Below are 19,113 nucleotides of genomic sequence, written 5' to 3' on the forward strand. Positions count from 1 at the left end.
TATTCCCTGTTTCTCCCCTCTTCCTTCATCTTAGCCTTAGGCAGTCACTAATCTATTTTCTGTTCCTTTGGTTTTGAAATATGTACCTAGTGTTAACAAAAGGGACTTGCTGGATATTACTGCCTCTGTTTGTAAACAAGCATAGAAATTGTTTGTTGAATAAGAGGCAATTGTTTTAGTCTTTGTTTTTTTGTTTTTGTTTTGAGAGAGAAGGAGGGAGGGAGAGGTAGGAAAACAAGAGATTGGTTTTGAACCCATAGAGAAGGAAATTTATTTCTGGAATCTTTTCCATTTGAAAGAGTGTGTTCTGAAGTTTTAATGCCTGATCTTCCTATCCTAGGTTCCTTCATTCCTTCTGAGCAATAATCAGTTGCTACTATTTCTGATATCCAGTATAATTTTAATTACTGTATTTCATTTTCATTTTGTTAAATATTTTTCATAAGAAAATGAGTGGTCTAAATGACAAATCTTTTTTCTTTTTAGGACTTGGAAGTCATCTTTTGTTTGCCAGCTTGTAGAGGAGACTTTATATCCGTCTGAATCTGTTTCTTATAGAACAAAGTCTTATCTTAGTCAGGAGTTAGATTTTGTAATCAGCTCATAAGGTGAAGTGGTAGGTAGTCCCTTAGAAAATCCTGTAAGTTGCCCATAAAGTATAGACGTACTGCCACTTGGTAATATTGCCACTATTTTTTTTGCTTTTTCTTGTATAACATTGTGTAAGACTGCAGTTTTTTTGGTTGAACATCAGGTAAAATGCCTAGGGGCAATACTGTACAAAAAGTATGTTGTCTTTTTTAACACTTGGATCCCCTTCAGTGCAGGCAAGTGCTTTCTTTCACTTTTTGGCTTACAGGATCACATATCCCAAGGATGATGACTTTCATTTTAGAGCATAGCTTATGGAGTGGAGGGCCCTTGACTATTTCCTTTGCTTTCCTTTCCTTTTTCAGTGTTTACAAAGTTGAATCCAGTTAAGTTAAATGTGTTTTATAAATCACTTGTGTTAAGAATTTTTATTCTTCTTGTTTTCTTTTTGGAATTTCTGGAATTTTACCAGGATGTGTTTTTTTTTTTCATTACCTCTTTGGTATTTGATAGGTTCATTCAATTTCAAATATTCATATCTTCAGGGAAATTTTCTTCTATTATCCCACCTCACCATCATTCTCTTCCCTTTGGGGTACTTTTGAGATTGCTGTTAGACTTACTGGCTCAGTATTCCATGTCACATACATTATCTTTTACAACTTTTTGTCTTTCGTCTTTTATTTTTTGAAATTGATTGAGAATTTTGTCAATAGCCTGCCCAATAAGTTTTTATTTTGGCAGTCATTTTTTTGTTTTCAAATATTTTTTCATGTCTTTGTCTCATGGCCACCTGTGCTTACTTTTTTTTTTGCATCTGTTGGCTCTCAGATATCAGTTAAAATACTTCTTAGAAATTTCTTTTTTGCAGATTACCCCTTTTCCTTCTGGGGTGGTTTTTCTGTTTGTTCACATTGAACTTTCTCTTTCATGTAGTTAATTTCTTTCAGAAAACTGGGATCTTTGGTTTTCTGTTCATATTTATGTATATCAGATACTGTTGATTGCCTATGGCTAGCTGTTGTATTTCTTCTATAGTCATGTAGGTAGCTAGGTAGTTCTTTTTCTCCTAAAAGTTTCTCCCTTGGATAGGGTGGCTGACTCTGGGTAATATAGACAAGATTGAGCAAGAAGCAGCATTCCTTGTGTTCTTCCCTCATTGGTGAGTAGTAGGCGGGGAACCAAGAGGCTGCAATACTAACACTTGCCAAAGTAAGGAAGCCTTTTAAAGACTCAGGGTGGAGTATGTTAATTTCTTTAGTTCTTTGGTGGAGTTGCCTGTGCTTTGCTTTCCCCTCTGTGTCTGTTTTGACTGTCTGGAATTACCTCAGATTTGGCTCTACTTCTTTTAGGCCCTAACATACTCAACAGGAACCACCCCTATAACATTGCTCGCTTTCATTTCAACAGCAGCAAATTTCTGGCTTTAACCTAAGAGTAAAAGTTGTCACTGCTAATTGTTCTGTTCAGTTTTTACATAGTTCTCAGTAAGTGTTAGGGAGTTCTCAGTAAGTATTGGCTGTGTTTATTATTTTTGTTACAAATATATATGATCATCCCTTTGTTGTGACGTAAGAGTGATTAAAAAAATAAGTGGTTTTATATAGTGAGGTAATACAGTTTATCTCTTGGTTTTTGATTTGGGGGCTTTGGCCTGAGAACTTCCTTTTTGGTCATCCTGTATTTTAGGGCTGGCCTGTTAGCTCAGTTGGTTAGAGCATGGCCTTGTAACACCAGGGTCAAGGGTTTGGATCCTTGTACAGGCTGGCTTCTCCCCCACCCCCCACAAAAGAAAGACAAAACAAACAGACAAACAAAAATCTATATTTTATTTTGCTCTATTCGGCAGAGTTTTTGTTTATGTTCTTGTGCATTTGCATAATTTGGGTTGAAAATTACAACTCCTTGGGGAGCAGGGAGGGGTACTAAGAGGTACGATAGAAGAGAATATGATGATAATGTTACTTTTCTCTTTCCTTTTTTGCTTTTTCAGTTTGAACAGAAAAGTGGTGCAGTTTTTGATGGAGTTGTAGAGAACTGTAAGTACTATTTGAGAAAAAAAATCATGTCTAGATAATAAATGTAAGTCTAGATACAGCATTTAACTAATACAGTGTTTAGTTAGGGCTGATTTATGTGGTGGTCTGATTTGATTTAGCCTAGGCCTCATCATATCCTATTAGTATTTTTAGCACATTAATCTGAATTGTAGGTGTCTTACTCTTTATTTTCCAATAAATATTTTACTTTCACAGTTATTAATGTGCTGAAATATAGCCACACTTTGTGTCTGTGAGTCATATAGAAGATTATACTTAACTTACCACTTTTAAAGGTACTGCTTTGTTTAAGGTGTCTTAATTTTCTCTTTAGATTCTTTCTGTGTTATAGGATTTTTAAAAATTATTTTTGTTTTTATGATTATAAAAGTAATACATTCAGTTTTACAATACAGAAATGAATAAAGTAGAAAGTAAAAGCCTTAGTCATTGCCATTCTCCAAAGATAACCAGTTTTAAAAATTTTAAATATATCTTTCCAGACTTTTTTGTATGAATGTATATATCTATATATGGTGTATGGGGATTTATACAGGTATGTGAGAATCTCATGAATATTTTTTTCATTCAACTGCATAGACATTTTTCTATGTCAGTGGGTATAGACCTATGCACCCTTTTAAATGGCTACTCAGTATTTTATTGTATGGCTGTACTATAATTTAACCAGCTTTCTCTTTTATACGTATGTAAGTTATTTTACATTTTTCACTATTATCAACAACAATGAATATGTATTCTTATACACATCTTTATATACTTGTTGAAGTATTTTTGTAGAATAAATCTAAGAATAGAAATTGATGAATCATCAGAGGATGTTTGTGTGCTTATTTATGACGGATAAATTTTGTCAACTAGAATTCCTGACTGAGTTAAGGGGAACCAACCAGCCAGCCTACCTCCCTTCCTTCCTTCCTCCTTCCCTTCCTTCCTTCCTCCTTCCCTTCCTTCCTTCCTCCCTCCCTTCCTTCCTTTGTTTTTAAGACAATATCTGACTTTCTGTTCCTTAATATTGAGGGTAATTAGCTCTTCTGATCACTAGTGGATTTAGTTATTGAATGTCCTTTTTGTTACAAGCAACCAAAATAGACTCTAGCTAGCTTATCTAGAAGAAACTTTTTAGATGTATGTTGGGTTATTTCACAGAATTTAGGGTGGAGATAAAGAAGAAATTTCCTGCAGGGTACTCAGCAAGAAGGAGATCATGGTCCTGTTCTCTACAGTGCTGCCAGAAAACAGTTACATTCTAATGACTTCTAGTTTTTCTGTATATCTATTTTAAATTTCAAGTTCTTAGGAGAAAGATTATAATTGGGTGGCTCGATTCCTGTTCATCTTTGAACCAATCATCTGTGGTCGGGGAAATAGGGCCAGATAGTAAAACGTAGCTGTTAAAAGGTATCCCTCTGCTACTACTCACTTTCATCAAATAATTTTTGAATACCTGCTTTGGACATGCCTTTGCTCAAGTCTGTATATTTGTAATAGAAATGAATCAAATAGCTTTCTAATGAAGATTTTAATCTGTTGCTTTATTTGTTAAAGTTATTATAGTAACAACAATCTTAAAGTGGCCGTAGGAATCTATCTGAAAACTGTAACTAAGCTGCTGTACTTGGGGCCCTACACCCAACATCTGGGGTTGCTGGTACATGGTGCTTCTCTGCTCCACCTTCTCAAACACTATTAGGCTGGAGGTTTAAAAGCAGAGGGTTTTATACCAAATGTTGGGTGCAAATGATACAATAAAGATTACCCTTTATCTCCCCCTTTCTGGTAGTTTATCATTAAAGGGATATTGAAAGCTCTGGAGGCAGAGAAGTGACTACCTTGGAGGGGATACTATCCTCTGTCCATGAAGGGGATTCAGGAACATGGACACCTGTCCAGGAGAGAGAAGGGCAGACTGCTACATAGATGATGTTCAGGAAATCTTTGATACCAAAGATCGTCATTTGTGGCCTACCATTTTGTCTTGGGGTCCATGTCCAGAAAAAAAGAAGAGTCACTGTATCTCAGGCAAGGCTTCAAAATGTCTACTGTAGTACTAGACTTACCATGTACTCCTTGACCAATACCACCAGAACATAGGTATTCATATACTTGTTTTGTAGATCAGATTCTGCCCTCCTGGGGTATAACCCTTCTGAGATTTTCAGCAAAATATAGTATCTACACATAAACTGGTAGAACTAACCTCATCAGTGAGGAACTTGGGAAGTTTGTTATAAACATGAAAAGTCGGAGTTGACTTAAGATATAGTGTCTTCAGTGAAAGTGATTTAAAAGAAAAAAGACTTCAACATTTTATGTAGGTAAAAAGAGAAGGTAGGGTGTCCAACTTCTAGTTCATCATTTGTCAGGACAATTTGTGCTGTGGATTTTTCTTTTTTCTTTTTTTGGTAGCTGGCCAGTACCAGGATGTGCTGTGGATTTTTCAAGATACATAGTGATAGAGGCAATGACTGGTACTGTGGATCATCTTACTTCATGTTACCTCAACCACTGAAGTTTGAAAGAAATTCAAATAGAAGAGGGAGATTGTTTTTATTTAATACGTTCAGATAGCTGCTTCCTTAAATCAAGGACTTTTATTCATTAAATGTCTCTGAGATGACCCACTGGTCATTCAGCAATGATTAATTTTCTTAATGACAATAAATTCATCGAACATAACAGACTTGACAACTTCAAGGGAAAAATAAGAGCATTGCTGATTTGTTCATGAAGTAGTTATTTGGATTAAAAAATTATTTTTGTTATTTGAGTTACTTGCAATGTACCGGTTTATGTACAGTGTAAACTTACACATATTATCTTTTAAAAATTCTAATAATAATTGTATTAATTAGGATATTAGGTTAAACTATATAAAATAGAAACATGATAGAAATTTATCTCATATAAAAGAAACACAGATGATAATATATGGCTCTGTGGTTTTCTGGAATCCAGGGGCCTTTTAGCTTTTTGAATCACATTCTTAAGGCATGGCTTATTTTCAAGGAGGCATGGTGTTGTAAGATGGCTGGTGTATCTTCAGCCTGGAATGAAGTAGGAAGGGAGAATTTCCAAGAACTGTCCTGGAAACCTTACCTGTGTGTGTACTTAGTTTTACATCTCATTGGCTAGGCTAGCTTCAAAGAAAGTTAGGAATTGTAGTTCTTTAGCTGTGCCCATTGTTGCCAAGAATAAAATCGAGGATCTCTTTGTAAGTAAAGGGAGGGAACTGTTGTTAGGTATGAAGTACCTGCTGCAGCAGCCCTCTAGATGAAGATACTAAGACTCTCGATTTTACCAAGGAGGAAACTAAGGCTGAGAGACATCATTTAACTTTTAAGTGATGGAATCAGGATTTGAATGCAGGTTTATCTGACTCCACAGTCCCTCTTAAATCTTTCATTACCTATTTCTGAACTGCTCCCTAGTTCAATGGAATCATAGGTTTTGAAGAATAACAATTATTTTATAGAAATAAAGGAATAATTTGTAAAGTGGCAAAAATGCTTTAAGGAGTATTAACCATGACTGAAGTTATTATGTCTGCTTATGGAGAGCCAACATCAGTTTGTCTGAATTATAATATATCTGTCTTATCAGTGCAGCTCAATTTTTAAAAGAACTGATACAATTTAAAAACATTTTTTAATGAAATAAAAAAAAGGAACTGATAAATGGTTGGGTTTTTTGTTTTTGTTTTTTAAAGCAGAACCTCTTAAAAATTTTTGTTTACTTGGTCTATTGCTGAGTATTATTTGCATCTTTCCAACATTGTAAAGGAATATCTTCATGAAAATGTTGAAACCAAAGCACAAAGTCTTCTTTAGGGGATATAAACATGGGTAGAGAGTTGAGATGGCCTTAAAGAAAAACACCTCACAGTTCTCAAGAATTATTTAGTTCATTAAATAAAGATATAGGTTCTTCCTAAAAGAAACAAATCGATCAATAACTAGTATAGTTTTTGAGTAAATAAAATGGACTGCATTAATTTCTGTTTTGTCTCTGTATTACTAAAAAGGTCTATATTTTTTCAAACAACTTACAGCTGTATTTCAGTATTGTTGTTAATAAAATTGAGTGGTGTCGGGGAAACTTTGACACTGAAAAGAAGACATAAGTTATATGTGAATTTTAGTTTAGGTTGATCAGTAGGATGGGAGGGTGGTAAAAGGATATTGCAAATGTTTGAATATAAGATGATTCGTATTTCCCAATGGAAAGATTAAAAAAATAGAATTTTGCCATCTAGAACACATGTACTAATCTGATAGACATGTGGATGAAATAGTTGGATGTCTATTGATCATTTATTAATTATATACATATTTAAAACCTCCTTATGTTAAATAATATTAAGTTATAAATACTGGTTTTCTCCTAGTAATTTTGTGAAAGAATTTTTTTTTTTTATTTTTATTTTTTGTCTTTTTCCGTGACCGGCACTCAGTGCACCGGCCATTCCTATATAGGATCCGAACCCACGGCGGGAGTGTCGCCGCGCTCCCAGCGCTGCACTCTCCCGAGTGCGCCACGGGCTCGGCCCAAAGAATTTTTTTTTTTATATAAGATTTTTCCTTTATTGGAACTCAAGAACTTTATTAAGTATTTAACATGCATATTTTAGAAATCTGACTTCATTATCAATAATGTCACTTTTTAAGTTATTTAACATAGTTTTCCAGAGCCTACTGTCTAAATTATGTAAGAGAGAATATATTTTGAATTTGCATTCTGATTACTGATACGTGCTACTTAACAAAGCACTCCAAACATAGTGGTGAAACAATTTTATTATCCTCAAGGATTTGGTGGCTTAGGTGTTCAGAAAAGGGTATACGGGGTATGTTTTTTTTTCTCCACAATGTCTTGGGTCTTGACTGAGAAAATTTGAAGTCTTGAGGTGACTCAATGGCTTAGTGCCAAAATAATCTGGAAGTTCATTTACTCATGTCTGGTGCCTGGGATAGGAGGACTCAAAGACTGCAACTGCTCATCTGATCACCTGTACGTGGTTTCTCTATTGCCTTGCCTTTCTCATAGCATGGAAGCCTCAGGGTAGTCAGACTTTTTTGTAGTGTCTCAGGGCTGCAAACAAAATAGTAATTCAGTGAATAAGGCAGAAGCTGGATTATCTTTTCAGACTTAGTTTCAAAAGTCACACAGCATCAGTTCCACAACATTCCATTGACTATAAGTAAGTCGCAAACTTGCCCAGACTCAGGAGAAGAGGATCACATTATAGAAAAGCACATGGGTTGGAGGTACTGTCATGGCCATTTTGGGAAAAAACAGTCTACTGTCATGGCATATTTTATTCTAAACCATAAACAGCTTAAAAAATTCATCCTAGATGTCTGTATTGGGATCTTCACAGCATTAACCACTTCCTTTAATATTTAATACATACACACAAATTGCATGAATCTGATCTTTAACTTTTTGGCTTTTCTATTGGCCTGGCCTCTCCTTCCCATATCATTGTTCCTATTCCCCCTTATAACTCATGCCAACAGCTTTGTGGGTAGCTTTTCATGTTTTTTCTAGTGCTCATAAAAATCATTATATACATAAACATATACAGATATACATATGTAAATATTTTGAGGATTTTTTTGTTTGTTTAACAAAAATGGGATCATGTACATAATTTTCTTCATCTCACTTCTCTCTCTCAAGAATACATCATGATTATCCCTCAACCTCAACTGGAATAGCGCTAATTCTTTTAGTATAAACTGTGATTTAGATGCATAAGTCATTTTCTGCATTGTTTTTAGTCATTCACATTATTTTAATTTTTTTGCCATGATAAACAATGATGTATGGCAATGATGCATTAAATCCTTTAATGTATGTCTTTATTTATTAGTGGTTTTATATCTGTAGATGGATTCCAAAGAACGGTGATAGTGAGATTTAGGGCATGTGTAATTTTAATAGATGTTGCTAGACTGCTTTCCAAAAAAGCTTTAATACTTCATATTTTCACCAGCAGTGTATAATACCTTTCCCCACCTATCAGTATATTTTTCTTGATATTTGCCAATGTGATGGATGTAAAATATTACAGTGTTAACTTTAATTTGCATGTTCTTTTTTTTTTTTTTGGTGGCTAGCCAGTATGGGGATCTGAACCCTTGACCTTGGTGTTACAACACCATGCTCTAACTGAGCTAACTGGCCATCCTCTCCTATTGAATTTAAGCAGCTTTTAAGTTTAACATTTGGACTTGCTCTTCTGTATTGTCTGATCATAAATATTTGTTGAATAATTAATATCCTTTGCCTGTTTTAAAAAATTTTTTTCATGCCAAGTTGTAAGCTTGTTTTATACTGTAATAATAGCTGTTAAGGAGAGTCACAGTGATGATAGTAAAGTATACATCTGAAAGAACATTCAGGTATACATTTAAAAATGGACAATCACTGTAATCATTCAGGATTTTTAACTTTTAGAATGCATAACCTGAAGTTCTTTTGATAGTGGGAGTGGGGATTCTAATTCCCTTTGCTTAATTTCCTTTTCTTGTGTCATGTTTTGATAAATAAATGTTTTTAACATTTAAAAATTTTGATATCTTTTATAACATCTTGGTTTTCAGTCTTGGTTAAGAAAGTTTTCTCACCCCTTGATTATATACTATCCTAGAATTTCTTGGAATATTTAGAAAACTTTTTATAAATTATTAAATAAAAACAAAAACATTTATGAGATTAAAGAAAATAACAACAGCCTTTGGCTTTACCACCTTGCTTTTTAAAAAAGAACATCATCAGTCTGTCTGATTAGCTCAGTTGGTTTGAGTGTGGTTGATAACACCAAGGTCAAAGGTTGGGATTCCTATGCTGGCCAACTGCTGTTTAAAAAAAAAAAAAGAAAAAGAAAATTACATTATGCCTTTGATGCTAGTTCCCCAATTCACCTCTCTGAAAGGGTAGCCACTATCCTGAATTTTGTGTTTATTTCCTTGCTTTTCTTTGTAGTTTTACCACACTTACATTATTAATGAATATTTTTAGTTTTGCTTTTGAGTCAGTGTATGTGTTAGTACTTGCTTTTTTTCCTATTACATATTCCTGAGATTTGACTGTATTGACATGTGTAGCTCTCGTTTATTCATTTATCACTGATGTGTGATAATTCATCACATAAATATATCACAATATTTATTTTAAATTGTTAAAAAAAAAACCCACATAACACAATTTATCACTTGAACCATTTTTAAGTGTGCAGTTCAGTAGTGTTAACTGTATTCACATTGTTGTGCAACGTATCTCAAGAACTTTTTTATCTTGCAGAACTGAAAATCTATACCAATTAAACAACTCTTCATTTTCCCTCTTCCCCAAGTCTCTAACAATAGCAATTCCACTTTCTCTTTCTATGAATTTGACTACTTTAGATGCCTCATATGTAAGTGAAATTATACAGTATTTTTCTGAATCATACAGTTCGGACTGACTTATTTCACTTAGCATAATGTCTTTAAGGTTCATCCAAGTTGTAGCATGTGTCAGAATTACCTTTCTTTTTATGGCTGAGTAATATTCCATTGTATGTATATTCTACATTTTGTTTATTCATTATCTGTTCGTGGGCATTTGAGTTGTTTCTGTTTCTTATATATTGTGAATAAATGCTGCAATGAACATGGGTGTGCAAATAATCTCTTCTAGATCCTGTTTTCATTATTTTGGATGTATTCTGTAGAAGTGAGATTGCTGGATCATATGGTAACTCAATTTAAAAATGTTTAAGGAACCATCTTACGGTTTTCCACAGTGGCTGTACTATTTCACATTCTCACCAATACTGTAAAAGCGTTTCAATTTCTCTACATCCTTGCCAACACTTGTTTTCTGTGTTTTTAAATAGTGTTTATCCTAATAGGTGTGAGGTAATATCTCATTGTAATTTGAATTTGCATTTCTCTAATGACCAGTGGTGTTGAGCATCTTTTTGTATGGTTGTTGGCCATTGTATTTCTTCTTTGGAGGAACTTCTCTTTAAGTCCTTCGCGTATTTTTAAATTTCTTTTGTTGTTGTTGTTCAGTTGTAAGAGTACTTTTTACATTCTGGATATTAATCCCTTTTCAGGTGTATGATTTGCAGATATTTTCTCCTATTCCATAGCTTGCCTCTTCATTCTTTTGATTGTTTCCTTTGATGTGTAGAAGGTTTTAAGTTAGATGTGATCCATTTGTCTATTTTTTTATTTATTTTATTTTTTTATTTTATTTTATTTTGTCAATATACATTGTGGCTGATTATTGCTTCCCATCATTTGTCTATTTTTGCTTTTGTCACCTGTGCTTTTGATGCCATATCCAAGAAATCATTGCCAAATCCAGTTTCATGAAACTTTTCCTCTGGGAGAAAATGTTTTCTTCTAGAAGTTTTGTAGTTTTAGGTCTTACATTTAAAATATATGAGAACTTTTAAATTTATTCTGCTGTCTATAGATTTCTTGATGTTTCTAGTTTTTCTGTTACAAATCTTTTCTCTGTGAACATGAACATTCTTGTGTAGGTTTCCTGATGACATACCAGAAAGTACCACGTATGGAATTCAGTATAAGATATATTTCCTCTTCTGGGTTTTTGTCAAAAACAAGTTTTAAGGGGCTGGCCAGTTAGCTCAGTTGGGTAGAGTGCAGCCTCGTAACACCAAGGTCAATGGTTTGGATCCCTGTATTGGCCAGCTACTGGGGGGAATAAAAAAGTGTAAAATCCATTCATTGCTGTAGGGCAAGGGTTGGCAAACTTTTTCTGTAAAGGGCCAGAAACATTTTAGGCTTTATAGGCTATCCTGTCTCTGTTGCCACAGTTCAGTGCTGCCTTTGTAGAACAAAAACATAGATAATTCTTAAATGAATGAATGTGCTTGTTTCTAATAAAGCTGTGTGGGCACTGAAATTTTAATTTAATTTTCATGTGCCAGGAAATGTTCTTTTGATTTTTTTTTTTTAATCATTTAAAAAAATGTGAAAATCATTCTTTTAGCTCTTGGGCTATATGAAAACAACAGCTGGCTCCTAGATTTGCCACACAGATATAGATTCCCTACCACTTCTGTAGGGTATATATGGGGAGATTATTGCTCAGGCCTAGGGTGTATACAGTCTTAACTTTACTAGAAACGCAAAACTTAGTTCATAAGTAGTTTAATCCATTTACACTTCTACCACTGGTTAATTATAGTTGTGGTCACCTCACATCTGGCCAACACTTGGTTTATAAGACTTTTAAACTTTGTCAGTGTGGTAGATATATCATGGAATTCATTTTGTTTAATTTGCATTTCTCTGATTATTTAGTTGAATGTTCTTCATGTTTATTGGCCATTTTTTATTTCTCTTGTGAAGTGCCTGTTCAATTAAATCTACTGCCCACTTGCTGTTGGGTTGTTGGTCTTTTCCTTACTGAATTGTAGTTTTCTAAATATTCTGAACAATAAACTTATGATACAAATAACTTTTTGTAATTCATGTCTTGTTTTTATATCTTTATAACATCTTTGCATATGCAGAAGCTAATTAATTTTAATGTAGTTGAATTATAGTGAATGTGTCAGTCTTTTCCTTTATGGTTTATGATATAGTTTGGATGTGTTGTCCCCTCCAAAACTCATGTGGAAATTTGATCTCCAGTGTAGCAGTGTTGGAAACTGATTGAGTTATGGGGGCATACCCCTCATGAATGGATTAATGCTCTCCCTAGGTGGGGGGAGTAATGAGTGAATTCTCTATTAGTTCCCGTGAGAACTGGTTGTTTATAAAGACCCTGGCACCTCCTCTCTCTCTGTTGCTTGCTCTCTTGCTTCCTCTCGCCGTGTGATCTGCCCGTACCCACTGGCTCCCTGCCACTTTCCACCATGAGTAGAAGCAGCCTGAGGCCTGTGCCAGATGCAGCTGTCCCAGAATTGTAAGCCAAATAAACCTCTTTTCCATATAAATTACCCAGTCTCAGGTATTTCTGTTATAGCAAATCAAAATGGACTAAAACAGTTTACTCTTTTTTTTTTTTTTTTTTTTTTTTACTTATCAATATACATTGTATGTGGTTTACATTCTTTTCCCATTTTATTTAGGAAAATCTTTCCTGGGCTGAGATCAGAAAGACCAACTGTGTTATTTCTTAAAATGTTCATTGGTTTTGCCTTTCACATATAGCTTTTGAATTACCCTGGACTAATTTTTTATATGGTGTGGGGTAGGGAACTCATTTTATGTCCTATCATATGGGTAACAAGTTGTCTCGCCACTGTTTATCAGATACTACGTCCTTTTCCCAGTGATCTGCAAAGCTGCTCTCTAATGTATCTCCATGGGCTTTCCCCCCCATTCTCAGTTAATGTTCCATTGTGCTATTTGGTTTTTAATTCCTGTGCTAGTACCATGATGTTTTAATTAATTTAGCTATATAATAACTCTTGGTGATCTGATGGGACACATCCCTGAAAATTATTCTTCAGGAATGTTTTGTGTATTCTTGGCCCTATTCATGTTAGAAATATTTTACCAAGTTTCTAACAAAACAGATAAATAACAAAAACTTGTTAGTAATTTGATTGGAATTGTCTTGAGTGTGAAGATCAACTGGGAAAAAAGTGGCGTGTTTATGATATTAAGTCTATTTATCCATGAACTTGTTATGTCTTTCCATTTATTTAAATCTTTTAAATAAAATTTTATTCTTCATAAAGGATTATGATGCAAGCTCTTTATTTATATTTCAGCATTTAAGTCTTATTTTAATTTGGATGTAGGGTAAGATTAGGGTCTACTTTTTTGCCCCCCAAATGGGTGGCCTGTTGTGCTACCATATATAGTTCATCTTTTCATCTAAACAGTTAGTTTTTTTGTCACTGAATTGAATTAACATCACTGAGATATATTTAAATTCTATATTCTATTAATATATGTATTTCTATATTGGTACCATATTGATTTTATTATATTTAAGATTTTTTTATTGCTGGATATTTATTGGCTTTCTGGTATAGCATTTATTTGAGTCAAGCCACTGTCTCAGTTTTACTTTTTATAATTCTTAAGCTTTTTGTTAAATCACTAAACCTTAACATGACTTTATACAGTTTCCAAAAATACTGTTGGAATTCTAATTGAAAATGCATTCATTTATATACTACTTTTGGGAAGAACCAGTATTTTTATTATGTATTTGTATTTAAGAACAGGCTACATTTTATTACATATTATTTTATGCCATTTGCTAAAATTATATAGTTGTTTTCAAGTAATATTTATTGTGCTTTTTCTTGTGTCATTTGTTCTTAAGTATTTTATTTGTCACCTTTGAAAATGGAGGTTTTGTTTTTTTTTTTTCATTTCTAGATTCTTATTGCAAAAAGGTGTCTTACCTGAATTTCCTTATTAAGTCTAGTAGACTTTCTTCTAAAATAAATTTGAGCCTGTAGTTATTCAGACATAAAACCATATCATCTAAAAAAGTATTTTATTTCTTTTTCCCAGTGACTGCTCAAATTATATAATTTTTTTTTTTGCTAAAACTTGTATGATTTTATTAAATAATAATCAAGGTAATCATTACCTTTGACTAATTCTTGATTCCAGTTAAAGTTGTTCTTGTGTTTTGTTATTTGGGGCTAATAATATAGTTGGTTTCTGTCAAATAGGCGTAGCCTTTATTACATTTTCAAAAAATTATATATTCCCTTTCTATTTTGAAGAATGGCTGAGGAATATTAGTATTTATGTATTGCTAGATTCAATTTGCTAATATTTTCTTAAGGATTTTCTTGACAAAGTTTGTGTAAGATTGGGGTCATAGCCTCATTAAATTTTTTATAGATTTCACCGGTGAAACCATCTGGGCCTGGAGTTTTCTTTCTGTTGTGAAGGTTTTAAATTATAAGCTCACTTTCTTTAATATAGTGTTTTTCACATTTTATATTTTATCTTGTGTTTTGGTAAGTTGTATTTTTCAAGGAATTTGAAATGATCATTTCATTTAAATGATCTCTTTGTCTTTTGAATAGTTCCTTAGTGGGGGAGTGGATAGTGGCATCTCGTTGTGGTTTTAAGTTGCATTTTTCTGATAACTATTGATGTTGAGCATCTTTTCAGCATGTTTACTGGCTTTTCCTAAATCTTGTTTTGTGTAGTGTATGTTCAAATCTTTTCCCATTTTTTAATTTGGTTATTTGTCTTCTTATTATTAAGTTGTCAGCGTTCTTTATATAGTTTGGATACAAGTCTCTGTCATGTAGGTCAATAGACAGAAATAGTTGGGGATATATCTGTATCTATCTCCATTTATGTCTGTATCTGTATATCTCTCTCCATATCCGTCTACCCATCCATCCATCCAGCCAGCCATCTGTTCTGTTGTTTGCCTCTTCATTATCTTAATGGTGTCCTTTGAAAAGCACATGTTTTTAATATTGGGATGAAGCCCCATTGTATTTATTTTTTTTATGGTTTATGCTGTTTGTGTTCTAAGAAATTTGTCCTAAGATCATAAAGATTTTTCCTTTTTTTTTCTAGAAACCTTATAGTTTAGGCTTAGCTTTTACTGTCGTATTATTCTACCTACAAAACTAATTCATCTTGGCCATTTTTAAGTGTACAGTTCAGTAGTGTTAATTATATTCACATTGTATCTCCTCCAGAACTCTTTTCATCTTGCAAAACTGAAATTCTATACCTATTAAACAAACTCTGTATCTTTTCATTTTCCCCTCCTTTCAGCCTGTGGCAATCACTTTTCTATTTTCTGTCTATATGAATTTGATAACTCTCGGTACCTTATGCAAGTGGAATCATACAGTGTTTGTATTTTTTTTGACTGACTGACTTTACTTAGCTAATGTTCCTCAAAGTTTGTCCATGTTGTAGCATATGTCAAAATTCCCTTCTTTTGTAAGGCTGAACAATATTCCATTGCATATACAGTCATCCCTCGGTGTCCATATGGGATTGGTTCCAGGACTTACTTATAATACCTGACACAAGGTAAATGCTATTTTAATAGTAGTTATACTATATTGTTTAGGGAATAATGACAAGAAAAAATGTCTGTACATGTTTAGTACAGATACAGCCATCCACTTTCTTTTCTTGAATGTTTTCCATCCATGGTTGGTTGAATCCATGGATGTGGAACCCATGGATATAGAGGGCTGACTGTATGTACCACATTTTGTTTATCCATTCATCTGTGCATGGACGCTTGGGTTACTTCCACCACTTAGCTATTGTTAATACTGCTGTGAACAGGGGAGTACGTATATCTCTTCGAGACTCTGCTTTCAGTTCTTTTGAGATCTCTGATAATTCTATTTTTGATTTTTTTGAGGAACTGCCATTGTTTTACATAGCGGCTATACCATTTTACATTCACACCAGTAGCACAGAAGGTTTCCAATTTTTCCCCGTCCTTGCCAACACTTGTTATTTTATATATGTATATATACTTTATATATATGAGTAGGTATATGTATTTAGTAGCCATCTTAATGAGTCTGAGGTGGTATCTCATTGTGGCTTTAAATGCACTTCTCTAATGATTAGTTATGTTGAGTATCTTTTCATGTGCGTTTTGGACATTTGTATTTTTCTCTCTTTTTTAACAGTCTGTCTACAGGTCTGTCAATTTTGTTCTTTTCAAAGATCTTGCTTTTGGTTTCATTAATTTTTCTCCACTATTTGTCTACTTTTTAGTACATGTCTTTTTGTCTTATTGTTCCTTCTTTCTACGTTGGGTTTATTTTTTATCTTTGGCTTCTTACAGTGGAAGTTTAGGTCATTATATTTTTACAGATGTTGTCATTTCTTGTTCTATCGATTACTGGCAGAGAAGTATTGAACTCTTCAACTGTTATTATAGAGTTATCTATTTCTGCTTTTAATTCTGTTGGTTTCCATTGTTCTTCATTCCCTTGTGGAGATCCATATTTCCATCACATGTCTTATTCCTTCCATATGAAGAACTTTAACATTTCTTGTCGTGCAGGTCTCCTGGTAACATATTCTTTCAGCTTTCATCTAAAAAAGTTTTTATTTTACCTTCCTTTTTGAAGATTATTTTTACTTTAAATTTAATCCTAGGTTGACAGTTATTTTTCTTTCAGCATTTTTAAGTTCAACAACTTTGGGAAACATTTATTTCTTCAAATACCACTTCCAACTCCAATTGAACATATGTTAGCCTACTTAATATTATACCCCAAGTCTGATGCTCTGTTTATTGTTTTTCAACCTTTTTTTCTCTGTGCTTCTGATAGTTTTTATTGCCGTCTTCCTCTTTTATTATTATTTTCTTCTGCATTGCTTAATCCGCTGCTAACCAATCCAGTGAGTGTTGTGTTTTGTTTTGTGTTTTTGGCAGTTGGCTGGTATGGGGATCTGAACCCTTGCCCTTGGTGTTATCAGCACTGCACTCTACTGAGGGAGGTAACCAGCCTGCCCTCAGTGAGTTTTGATTTTAAATATTGTGTTTTCAGTTCTGGAGGTTCCTTCTTTAAAAATATAGTATCAACTTTTCTCCTCATCAAGTCTGTGTTTTCCTTTATCTTTCCTTCCTTTAAAGAATGTTGAATTTTGTTTTGACATGCAGTTAGTTTGGTTTTGGGTTAGCTTGGTTGTTTTGAGACTTGTTTGAGCAGTTGTGGGTTGATTTTTCTGTAGAGTTAATTTTACTCTGTTCTTAAATGTGTGACATTTTAGAGATTTCTACGGATTGACCCAGGTGTTTGAAAAGGTCTCTTTCTTTTGTTTTTTTAAAGGAGTTTTAGGTTCACAGCAAAGTTGAGTGGAAAGTGCAGAGTTCCCGTACCTCCCTTGCACATGCACACTTAGCCTCCCCCACTATGGACATCCTGAACCACAATAGTACATCTGTTATAACCAGTGAACCCAAATTGACACATCATTATCACTCAAAGTCCATAGTTTACATTAGGGTTTACTCTTGGTGTTATTCATTCCATGGGTTTTGACAAATGTTTAATGACATGTATCTACCATTGTAATATCATACAGAATAGTTTCCCTGTTCTAGACATCCTCTGTGCTCAACCTTTTCATCCCTTGTTTCCCCCAGTCCCTGGAAACCACTGATCTTCTTGCTGTCTCCCTTATTTCCCCTTTTCCAGAATGTCATATAGTTGGAATCATACAGTATGTAGCCTTTTCAGATTGTCTTCTTTCACTTAGTAACATTTATTTAAGGTTCCTTCCATGTCTTTCCTCTGTTTGATAGCTCTTTTCTTTTCTTTTCTTTTTTTTTTTTTTTTTTTTGAAAACTCTGAATAGTATTCCCTTGTCTGGACATACCACAGTTTCAGTATTGTCACTTGGGTTGATCAGAATTCAAGTCTCGTCATCGTTGTGCAAACACCAATAATTTTTCACCTTATAGCTCCCTGATAGTTGTTCTGTGCTCAGTCTCAGGAGTTTCACACTGTGCACGTACAGATTACTATCCAGCCAAACAATTTCCACTGCTCTTTCTTTGTGTATTTGTCTGTAGCTTTCTCAAGCTTCTGTCAGATAGTGAGACTGGTGTACTCTGCTTAAGTTTTTCCTCTCCATAGTGGGGTTTGCTAAATGTTCCCAGGTTGAAAGCCAAGGTGAACCTAGGGCTCACTTCATTTGTTTCCTTTTTCTCAGAGATCACAGTATTGTGTTGCTTGTTGTCCATACTCTGAAAAGAGTTGTTTCATATATTTTGTCTGATTTTTTAGTTATTCGCAGCAGAAAGGTTATTCTGGGAAGTGGAACATATTATTATCAGTATTGTAGCTAGTGCCTAATTTATAGTCTCTGTGTTCTAAATGGTTTTGAACTTAGAAATAGTTATATAAATAATTGCACTAAGTAGTTTTCTAGGCCCGTTTAACTCAATATATTTCTCTTGCATAACCTAATTGTACTGTGTGAACCACACATAGCCACATTCCTACAGGTCAGGAGTCAGCAAACTTTTTTTCATAAAGGACCAAATAGTAAATATTTAAGCTTTGTTGGCCGTGGCCAACAAATATGGTTGCTCCCTCCTCCTCCTCCTTCCTCCTCCCTATGCTCCTCCTCTTTTTTTCCTTCTTCTCACTTCTCCTCCTCGTCCTCTTCTTCCAACCTTTAAAACATCTGAATAAATAAATAAAAATCTAAAATCGTTCTTAGTGTAGGGGCCATCCAGAAATAGGCCCTGGGTCAAGGGGTGTCATTTACCAACCCCTACTAAAAATAATGTGTTCAAGTAGAATTTTTTCTATTTTTCTTTTCTTTTTAAAAATCTCTGTTAATAACCATTGTTGCAAATAGATGAACTAGTTGAAGCAGTGTATCCTGTGTTTAATGAGCTTATGACAATAACAAAATGAAGTTGTTAGGAATTTACTGATACCACCAAGGGGGAAAAAAGTGCAAGTTACTCTGTTTCTACAGTTATAAGGTCCTTAAAAAAG

The 19,113-nt window shown here is 33.9% G+C and overlaps 1 protein-coding gene across 4 annotated transcripts in view; it reads left to right on the plus strand.

The window, feature by feature from the left end:
* The window catches only part of ZMYM4 (zinc finger MYM-type containing 4), a 137,952-nt gene that overhangs the window by 50,142 nt on the left and 68,697 nt on the right, over window positions 1-19,113 (plus strand). For 3 of the 4 annotated variants that reach the window (XM_063104528.1, XM_063104531.1, XM_063104529.1), the window contains exon 2: window positions 2,585-2,630. The exons of the other annotated variant lie outside the window; for it this stretch is intronic. In XM_063104528.1, the coding sequence (XP_062960598.1) occupies window positions 2,585-2,630 (46 nt within the window). The remainder of the gene's footprint in view (window positions 1-2,584; window positions 2,631-19,113) is intronic. 4 annotated transcript variants of the gene reach the window in all.

The sequence above is a fragment of the Cynocephalus volans genome, chromosome 8 (assembly GCF_027409185.1).
Source record: "Cynocephalus volans isolate mCynVol1 chromosome 8, mCynVol1.pri, whole genome shotgun sequence".
NCBI classification, from domain to species: Eukaryota; Metazoa; Chordata; class Mammalia; order Dermoptera; family Cynocephalidae; genus Cynocephalus; species Cynocephalus volans.